Raw genomic sequence first — 9,945 nt, forward strand, 5'->3', positions numbered from 1 at the left:
GCCCCCCCAAACTGTGGATCCACCACCAGTGCTCCCCCCCACCCCAACTTGTGATCTGCCTCTCCTCACCTCCCATAATTACCTTCATTAAAATTTCAGCCAACCATCCACCTCACTGCCTGCTCCAAGAAGGTCTGATTCCTGCACCCATGCGGGCTGTCGACTGCACGTCTTGGCCAGCCTGGGAAGCTTCTTGGAGCTCCTTTGAGCATTTACTGTGCTTGTAGAACAGCATTTCAGTCAAGTGTGTGAAAGCCAATGTGTGAGAGTGATTCAGTTCCGTGTAGCTCCAGCGTGACAGTGAGAGTCTTTCGGTGAAGTGTGTCAGGGTGCACGTGATCGCGTTTCAGTATTGTGTGTTACGGTTACACTGTGTGATTTTGTGAACGTCCTGAAAAAAAGTATTTTCCTCCAATGACGCGTGGAGAGCCACTGATGTGCAGACAGAAAATCGGCATCGCAAAATTATCGAAACACATCCGTCCCTGTATTGTTTATGAAACACAAACATTCTCTTACCTCCTTGAGCTTCTCCAGTTTGCTGTCTTTCAGAGACGCCGGCTGAATAATCTTAGTCCTCTCAACTGTTTGGACAATATCATATCATAATAAGGATCAATAACCATCTCTCAGTCAATGCAACGTCATCGTCGAGTTCCCAAGCTATGACATGACATTATATGCTGTTTTTTTTTTCCCCCTGAGAATAGCTTCCAGTTGATACTTTGAAGCTGGCCTGATCATTTTTAGCTGATTTGGAATGACATCCAGGATAAATATAGCACCTCAACAATATTAAAATGTTGAATGAGTTGATTTTTGTGAAAATGTTGCTATGTTGCTCAGCAGTTGTTTTTTGTTTTTTTTTTTTGTCATCCTGGAAACCGATTTTTATTTATTTTTTTGACATTTGAACTGGGAAAAACAAATCATAGTCTGTGATTATTTTATTGTTTGTTTCAAATCCTTTGTTGAGTGGTGAATCTTTAATTCGTAAGTATGATGAAAAATGGAATGTATTAACAGCACGTCTTCTGTTCATATTTGAAATGACGTTTGTAGTTTTCCATCTGGTTAGAAAGGAACTTACCCAGGAAGCATTCGGCATCGACGGCTGCGTCGTCTTCTTCTTGTGCTTCATTGTGATCCGGAGACTTATCCGTCTCCATAGCGCCCTCTCTGGCAGTAGTTGATACTTTACTCATTCGACTTGAGTCGGAAAATTGCAAAATAAAAAAAAAAAAACCTGAGCTGACGTCCACTCAACTTAATTCATGAAGCGCATGAAATATAAAACAAACAAATATAATATAAAGAAGAAGAATATTGAGAATACAGCAATATGTGTTGTGTTGTGTTATTTTGACTTCAAGATGGCGCAGCGTGAGTGGCTGCCTTTCCAGCAGCTCCTATATTTTGTTGTTCTACTTCTTCCATTCATAACTTTGCTGCTGTGAATTGGGAATTTCTCCATTGCGAGACTAATAAAGGTTTTCTTATCTTATCTTATCTTAAATAAACCTATGCATGTTATTAAGGGCAAAAAGCTATTTTCTTCTTATTTTACTTTATTATGGTGGGCATGGATTAAATTTTTTGCATAAACATCTTAATAGTAATACTTAAAATAATAGACCTAATTATTTGATTAATGAAAAGCAAACTTAGAGAGGAAAAAAAGAAGCTCCAAAGAATATTTAAAACTAAAAGCATATGATAATATTTTAAAACACACATTTTTTTTTTCAAATTTCCATCATGTTTTGCTGTAGAATACTACAAAAATTCCGGCAAGTCAAGCCTTCAAAACATGTGAAGACCTTTTGGTTTGGTTTTTTTTTTTCCCTCCTCAGTATGACACCTTCTTCAATGAAAGGCTCTCAGCGTGGACGTTTTAGTTCCGTTGTCATCTCTGAGTCAATACATCAAAGTAACAAGTGGTGACAAGTCAGACCTCCACATCCTCTTTGCACTTGCGTGTGGCCTCTGACTTTTTTCTTCCTCTCTTGCAAACAAGATCACTGAAAAAAAAGAAAAATCTATTTTTTGAAGCTGCTTACCTCCTCCGATGGCTTAAGGCTGGCGAGAAAAAGCCAAGGGATAAATAAAGGCGTTCAACTTCAATCTATTGTGGATTGCGATGAAAAGCTCTGTCAGCAGGCGGGCGCTTGGAAGAAAATAAAATGTCAGCGAGTCAGAAGTGAAGCAAGACACACTTGAGAGGATGCGGTGTCGAAAACAGTAGCACTTCCTCCATATTTTACTGTGATGTCACTTCAGTACAGTGAATAGAATCGGGAAGTGTTCCAAACACTTTGAAATGAGACACTCTGAAAATATCATATGTCATAAAGTGGTACCTTGACTCATGAATTTTATTGTCATACTCGCAGTTCAGCAAATGCGTATGGATTTTTTTTTCTATATTTTTTTTCAGTATTTTACATTGGGTTTTTTTGTGGGGGGGCGGCGGTGGAAAACACTTATCGTCAGTTTATGAGTGAGATTTTTTTTTGGGGGGGGGTTACATTTTATTGAGTGCATTTATAATGGTTGTCAATTATGTGCAGAGACACCTTCTACCAAATCTATTTTCTGGACATTGAATGCATTTTTAAATGAATTGAAATGCCATTCATCTTTCCCAGCCGCTGAAAAACACCAGCATTTTTGGACTAAATATGAATTAAAAACAAAAAAACCCTGCATTCTAAGTTCTGTCCGTCCGGAAAAAAACGACCGACAGTCAATTGAGGATTGAGTCTACTTTACTAAACTACACCATACTTGTCAAATATTCAAAATGCAAAAAAAAATTTTTAAATAATTATAATACTGATACTAAAACCAATAAAACCTCAACTGAAACAAAGTATATTTGAAAAAACGAATTCAAAACGAACTGAATATGTCAAAATGAAATAAAACCAAACTGTAATGAAAACACCAAATATCTTATAACCAAAACAATAAGAGAATATAAACAAATAAAATGCCGCTTAGCTGAATGCAAGCAAAGGAGTAACACACAAAAACTCCAGAAAGGCCTACCAAAGATTCCCACTCAAGAACCTCAAAACTGTGATTCAAACATGCTAACCATGATTCACCACACTCCTGTGAAAGATCATTTTTCCAAGATCATATTTTTCCCTAACCCGAGTCCAGTCAAAGCATTCCGACCAACACTGTTTCCAAATGAAAGGACTGCTGAAACGTGACACTGAGCGGGCTGGACCACTCAAGGCAAAGTGCGTATGTGAGCACATCAATTGGAGTCCCATGCGTCCAGCAGCCTCCATTAGATCCACCAAAACAGACAGGAAGCGTGGAAAACAAGTTGAAAAAAAAAATAAGGTGAAAAAAGGGACCACCCGACAGCCAGATAAAGGGGCAATTTGGAGGAAGGGGGCGGGGGGGGGCATGTGGAAGGTTACCATAGCAACAAAGAATTGAGCTCTAAAATAAACCCATCATTCCTTTGCCCAAATTGGTGGAATATTTCGGAGGCAGCGCGAACAAATTGTCACTCTGGTGATTCCTGACAGCGCGTTGACTCATCTCCCACTTTCAATAATTCAGCCAAGCGTCAGAAAGCGCAGCTTGCCATGCACTCATCTTCCCAGTTGCACCAGCAGGCGAGGTCTGCAAGCGGCGGGCGGTGGTTGAAGAGGGAGGGGTGGTTTAGCCACAGGTCTTCCGCCCTCCTCTCGGAGATGGTCTGAAAGGTCAGTCGATAGCAGGCCTCGCTGACTGCAGCCCACCCGGGGCAGGGCTGCACTTAAAAGGCAACTGCTTATTTGGCACCAAAGGGGAGATGAACGCAATCGGGTTGGGCTACGCCGGTCCGCTTCCAAGTTTTCAAAAGACTCAGTCATTGGGCGTCAGTGCCAGGCCCAACCCACACGCAATGTCTCAAACCAAACGGTTCGACGAGTTAGCGTCGACCATCTGTTTGGTCGACATGGTTCAAATGCGGTAAGAATCAGACAAAATCTCAAGGACAAGTTTGTCTTTGAACAAGCAGTGGTAATGGACAACCCCCCTCCCCCGAATTGGCCCCTTCAAATCAAAATGGCCGTCATCAAATTTGGTCAGAAACCAAATTCTTTGCCATGCACCGCCCGCACGCAATGAACGAACAAAAGTCTCACCCTAGATTCTAACCCGACTTCAACAAACTCATTCTAGTTTCAAACCGTAACCATGGGTTAGAACCCTACATTGAAACCGTAACCGTAATGTAAAACCCATCCTTTCAAACCGTAATCCTGGTTTAAAACACTGTTTTGAAACCCTAACCCTCATTTACTTTAAAATGTCAACATTGTGCCTAAACATTTAGAAAACTACATTCGGCTAAAACATAAAAACTGTCATGAAAGAGTGAACGCTAAAGCTGGGCTAGCATTGCTAAAACAGGCTCTGCTGAGTATTAAGTTTACCCTTTTAGTTTACACACTATATACCAGAGTTTCATTTGAGTACTTTTGTGGTGATTTCATGCAGTTTCGCTAAAACTTGCAGACTGCACTATTGATTAGCTCAGCTTATTCAAGTCTACCAGAAGCTAATTTGACGTTAGCTATCTACTTGTACCCTGTATGTTCATTATTGATTTTTTTGTCATTGTTATTGTTTTATCCGAATCCACTCATTTTGCGTTAGCGAGCCACCGCTAACCTGAATTTTCAATTCTTTTGTTTGTTTTTTTTAATGAAAAACGTGTTAACATTTCTAAATGCTAGTTAGCTTGCACTGTTGATCAGGTACATCAGTGACACATTGACAATGAGGACAATTCTTGATCTTTGGGGTATTTTTTTTGTTATTAAGACACACGGGAACTGGTTCAAATTGTGGGAAAAAAAAGTAAAATATGTATCCTTTAATATCTACACAAAACACAAATATTAAGCGATTTAATAAGCGAACATGAGCAGTTGAGTTTATGTTGAACATGTTGACTTTGACAGTCATGGCTGAGCATTCAAACTATTAATACACTTGATTCAACACTTGCATTCCCAATGGTCTCTGACAACGGAACGAGTTAAAAGTCCTTGTTCATCACCTCACACACGCGCGCACACATACACACACACACAGGCTTATGTCGGAGATGCGAGCTGTCACTCAGAGTTCTTGTAATTGGTGAAGAGGTTGTAGAGGACTCTGAGGGTGGACTTGAGGTTCAAGTTGACCACATCTGCACAAAAAGTAACAAAAGGGTTTGTAAAGTATATTCATCAAGAAAAAAAAAATGACAAGAAAAAAAAATATTTATGGTGCACTGCCATTAAATTATAGCCACTCAATTATATCTGTGTTCTTCTTGTAGAGCACAAACTAGGCCAAAATAAGAATTTACTGATAATTACCATAAGATGCATTGTGATCGCATCCGCACGGCTTATTTGCATATTGTTATTTTCCCGGCAGAACTAGGTCGTTGGAGATAAATTGTTTGGTTGAATAACATGACGATGGGCTGCAATTAGGATTCAAGGTTAAACACGAGTTGGCCACAAACAACCTCCCCACAAAAAATGATGCTGCGAGGGGAACAAAAAGATGAGAAAACAAATAAGCTTGATTGTTTTTCGGCATTATTTTGCCACTAGAAGAGGTCCGCCTGGATCACGGTGAGCTGAAATGCGAGCGCCTGCTGATGATAATGTAATAAAGCAAATGTATCACTTCATCATTCCATTCCAGCCAGTGACTGAAATTGCCTTCATGGCACAAAATGTTGATTAACCTTTAAGTAGTCGATCCGTCATGACTATTAGATTGCTTTTCAACCTAATATCATTCTATCTCATAATACTATTTATGTATATCGATGCATGACATGCTACAGGCTGCTGACGGTTCATTAAATTACACAGCAAAGTGATGGCCAAGGTTCATTGACTGCAGCTTGGGGGTCGCTTTAAATATGGAGCGAGGTTTCCCTCTAGTGGAAAGTAACAGTATTGTAATAACTTGCACTCTGGGTTCACACATTTTTTTTGTACATCAAGTATCAAAAGAGATTTATTTATATTGTAGCACAGAGTTCAGTCACGCTAAGCATTCATTAAAATCGAGGCAGAGGTTTTCTTCCTTAAAAGTCTATTTAACATTTATCACTAAGCACAGTCCATTAACACTGCGCTTAACTGTGGGGAAATAAATCTTTAAAAAAGACTGTACATGATTCAATTAAAAATGTAATGTAATAAGAATGGGGTTGTCATTTGAATAACAAGTCAAGTTACCTTCTGGTCTGGCTTTGGGCTTTTTCAGGCCGCCATCCTGCATGAGCTCAAATGCGAATGCCACATTGTGGACCTGATTAAAAAGATGTACCGGTCATCTCATCTTGTGACATAATTGATACCGGGCAGTAATGAGAACTTTATCTCCCATGATGGTCACGTCACCTTCTGGTCGAAGTTCTCCGGGGTGAGGAAGAAGTTGTAGAGAGGCACGAAGTAGTCCTCCAACAGCCCCATCAAGAGGATCAGGTAAACCCCATCAGCAAACTGAACACAATATTCCAACATAATAATAATAAAGATACAGTGGTGCCTTGATTTACGAGTTTAATTTGTTCTTTAACCACGCTCTTAACACGAAAACATTAATTGCGGAAGTTCTCATTGCTCATTGAAATTAACGGTAGTGCCATCAATCCATTCTAGTACCCCAAATGAAATTACATGTTTTTGTAATGTTTTTTTTCTTAATTTGTAAAGTGCTTTTTTTTCTCACTAAGATAAAGAGCACTCCACAGGATGTAATTTAAAAAAATGGACAGTAATTTAAATAGAATGCAACGAATTACTGTAAACCGTTTGTGTTTAGAATTGGTCTTACGTCGTGTGTTAGCATTAAGCTAGCAGACATTCGTGAGACACAGATGTCCTGCGGATAAATATATGTGTCACTCTCTTGGTCTTACATTGTGTGCTAGCTTTAAGCTAGCAGACTTTTGAACGACAAAGATGTCCTGTGGATAAATATACGTGTAATTCTATTGATTTTATATAGTGTGTTAGCATTAAGCTACGAGACTTTCGTAAGACAAAGATGTCCTGCGGATAGATATTCATGTAATTCTCTTGGTTTTATATGTAGCTTGAAAGTAAATTTCCACTGGAACTGGCAATAAAATGCTCGGAGGTGACGGTAGATGAACTTTGATTACCTGAGATTCCAGCTCAGTGACTTCCAGGTTCAACTTGTTCAAGTGTTTGTTCACAAAGGTGATGAGCGACTAAAGTGACGGCAAGAGGAGGTCTTTGCTCATTGAAATTAATGGTAATGCCATCAATCCATTCCAGTACCCCAAATGAAATTACATGTTTTTGTAATGTTTTTTTTTCTTAATTTGTAAAGTGTTTTTTCCCCTAAGATAAAGAGCACTCCACAGGATGTACTTAAAAAAATTGGATAGTCATTTAAATAGAATGCAACGAATTACTGTAACCCGTTTGTGTTTATAATTGGTCTTACATTGTGTGTTAGCATTAAGCTAGCAGACATTCGTGAGAGACAGATGTCCTGCGGATAAATATATGTGTCACTCTCTTGGTCTTACATTGTGTGCTAGCTTTAAGCTAGCAGACTTTTGAACGACAAAGATGTCCTGTGGATAAATATACGTGTAATTCTATTGATTTTATATAGTGTGTTAGCATTAAGCTAGGAGACTTTCGTAAGACGAAGATGTCCTGTGGATAGACATTCATGTAATTCTCTTGGTTTTATATGTAGCTTTAAAGTAAATTTCCACTGGAACTGGCAATAAAATGCTCGGAGGTGACGGTAGATGAACTTTGATTACCTGAGATTCCAGCTCAGTGACTTCCAGGTTCAACTTGTTCAAGTGTTTGTTCACAAAGGTGATGAGCGACTAAAGTGACGGCAAGAGGAGCATTTGATGAACAATCCAGATCGAGTTGGAATTTAAAACAAGTACATTAGGAAAATACGTTTCTTACCGTTTTGACCACATTGAGTTTATCAGGCGCGTGATCCAGAAGCGTGTCAAAAGCATCTCTTTCTGTTGAAACGGCATTAGCTAATGTTAGCACATAGAAATGGTTTTCTTTATTTTTCGCGGGCTTGCCACGCTGATCTGGCAAATTGTGTCGTTGCATATAGTTCTGCTCAGCGACTATAAACTTCGGGAGGGTTTTCGGCCCCCGAAACCTTTCAGCTACGTGAATAAATATTGTATTTCCTTTTACTAGCCCACGGCCAATTCAACATACAGGTACATCGCAATAAATTAGTATGTAAGAAAAGTTCACTTATTTCAGAATCTCAATTCAAAAGGTGAAACTCAGAAATGACTCAATTAAAATAACAAAGACGACACAGGAAAAAAAAAATACTGACCAAATCTTCCCATCATCATTCTGGAAAGCAAAGAGAGCCAAAAAAACTATTTAGTTTGCTACATATATCAGTGCAAATTTCAGAATACGGTGGTACCTCGACTTACAAGTGATTGCTTGGGGAATTCTGGATCAATAGCATTTGAATATAATTCAATGGGGAACAAAGGTTTGAGAAATGATATTATAATGTAAATCAAGGCGCCACGCTGTATGTCTAGTACGGAACAACAGTCATCAAAAGCATCAGGTCTGCAGTCACAAAAGGGCCACTCGTTGCGCATGGATACAAAGATGAGAAAGGAGCGCTCACTCGGTGGTACTGGTCAGCTCCTTGTTGACAAGGGCGGTCTGCAGGATGCCTTCTCGCTTCTGCTCAAACAGCAACAACAACAACAGCAACAGAAGAGTGAGAAGCCAAGTTGCGAAAGTCACATAAGAATGTCATATCACGAGCACGCCTCACCTTCACCACCACCACCCTGACCGAGACGTGCTCGGGCAGCCTGATGGCCGCCTGGAAGTGCATGGCCAGAGACACCAGCAGGTGCACGATGGCCACCAGGTTTTTGCAGTGGATGGCTGCTCAACACACACACACACACACACACACACACACACACACACACACAAATGGGTTTGCAAAGTAATTATAGTCCGATGATATCACCAAGAGAAGTAAAGCGGCAAAAAGTGGGCATTTCTGTGTTAGGTGCTATTTTCTAAAGTCACTCCAAACTCACAGTGTTATCTAAAACTGTATACATTTATATTATATTAGCATTGTATCCTCCAAGCCTATCATTTTCTCCATGTGAATATAAAATAAACATGTTGCCTGAGTGGAAAAAAAATAAATAAACATGCAGTTTGGTCGGTGGTCTTTGTTTTTATGTAAATGAAAAAAAAATGCAATGTATGCAAACAAATGTAAATACTTGTACATATTCCGCGTTTGGCCACATGAACATGGGTACATTTTGTTGTAAATGTAATTCATCTTGTTTGCTTTGCAAAGGCAAAATTATTGCTGGATGTGACGTTTTAGGTGTACCTAATGAAGTGTCTGCTGAGTGTGCGCGCATTACGGGGCGTCTTCAGGAATGCTGCGCTTTCCTGCTCTTCCAGCATTCCGCACATGTACACACACTGAGACACACGCACAGCGTTGGTGGTATAGTGGTGAGCATAGCTGCCTTCCAAGCAGTTGACCTGGGTTCGATTCCCGGCCAACGCAGACAGCTACTTTTTTTTTCCCCCCGCTCGCTGTCTGAGAAATGAAAGAATGACTTTTTTTCCTTACTTTGGATTGCAGAGAATGAGAAAGAGCCCTTTATTGAGAGATCAATAAATAATGTTATCTAATTTAAATTAACTGCAAGAACAAAGTCCTGCGTTGGCCGGGAATCGAACCCGGGTCAACTGCTTGGAAGGCAGCTATGCTCACCACTATACCACCAACGCACTGCACAAGGTTGTGGAGATTTCGGAAGAGGAGAACATGTCTGCAACAGCGCTGACTGGCCGCATGAGGGAGAAAATACTTGGCACCACT

General features: G+C 39.9%; 2 protein-coding genes and 2 non-coding genes across 9 annotated transcripts in view; 1 reads left to right on the forward strand and 3 right to left on the reverse strand.

Annotated features, from left to right (window-relative positions):
- The window catches only part of parvg (parvin, gamma), a 6,225-nt gene extending 3,999 nt beyond the window's left edge, over positions 1-2,226 (reverse strand). For 2 of the 3 annotated variants that reach the window (XM_019893397.1, XM_019893395.1), the window contains exons 1-3: positions 2,061-2,221; positions 1,091-1,209; positions 520-584 (exon numbers count right to left, since the gene is read on the reverse strand). In XM_019893397.1, the coding sequence (XP_019748956.1) occupies positions 520-584; positions 1,091-1,205 (180 nt within the window). In that variant the 5' untranslated portion in view covers positions 1,206-1,209; positions 2,061-2,221. Of the gene's footprint in view, positions 1-519; positions 585-1,090; positions 1,210-2,060 lie in introns of all 3 variants that reach the window. The other variant, XM_019893398.1, reaches the window with a different exon arrangement.
- parvb (parvin, beta) overlaps positions 1-9,945 on the reverse strand; it is a 20,529-nt gene that overhangs the window by 273 nt on the left and 10,311 nt on the right. For 3 of the 4 annotated variants that reach the window (XM_019893391.1, XM_019893393.1, XM_019893394.1), the window contains 8 exons: positions 8,857-8,972; positions 8,704-8,762; positions 8,392-8,411; positions 7,992-8,053; positions 7,835-7,903; positions 6,429-6,530; positions 6,264-6,336; positions 4,876-5,209 (listed from right to left, as the gene is read on the reverse strand). In XM_019893391.1, coding sequence (XP_019748950.1) covers positions 5,133-5,209; positions 6,264-6,336; positions 6,429-6,530; positions 7,835-7,903; positions 7,992-8,053; positions 8,392-8,411; positions 8,704-8,762; positions 8,857-8,972 — 578 coding nt within the window. In that variant the 3' untranslated portion in view covers positions 4,876-5,132. Of the gene's footprint in view, positions 1-4,875; positions 5,210-6,263; positions 6,337-6,428; positions 6,531-7,834; positions 7,904-7,991; positions 8,054-8,391; positions 8,412-8,703; positions 8,763-8,856; positions 8,973-9,945 lie in introns of those variants that run through there. The other variant, XM_019893392.1, reaches the window with a different exon arrangement.
- On the forward strand, positions 9,556-9,627 carry trnag-ucc (transfer RNA glycine (anticodon UCC)). The gene has a single exon. It is a non-coding gene; the product is annotated as a tRNA-Gly (tRNA).
- On the reverse strand, positions 9,783-9,854 carry trnag-ucc (transfer RNA glycine (anticodon UCC)). Its single transcript has one exon. It is a non-coding gene; the product is annotated as a tRNA-Gly (tRNA).

This window comes from Hippocampus comes, unplaced genomic scaffold (genome assembly GCF_001891065.2).
Source record: "Hippocampus comes isolate QL1 unplaced genomic scaffold, H_comes_QL1_v1.1 scaffold62, whole genome shotgun sequence".
Lineage (NCBI taxonomy): Eukaryota > Metazoa > Chordata > Actinopteri > Syngnathiformes > Syngnathidae > Hippocampus > Hippocampus comes.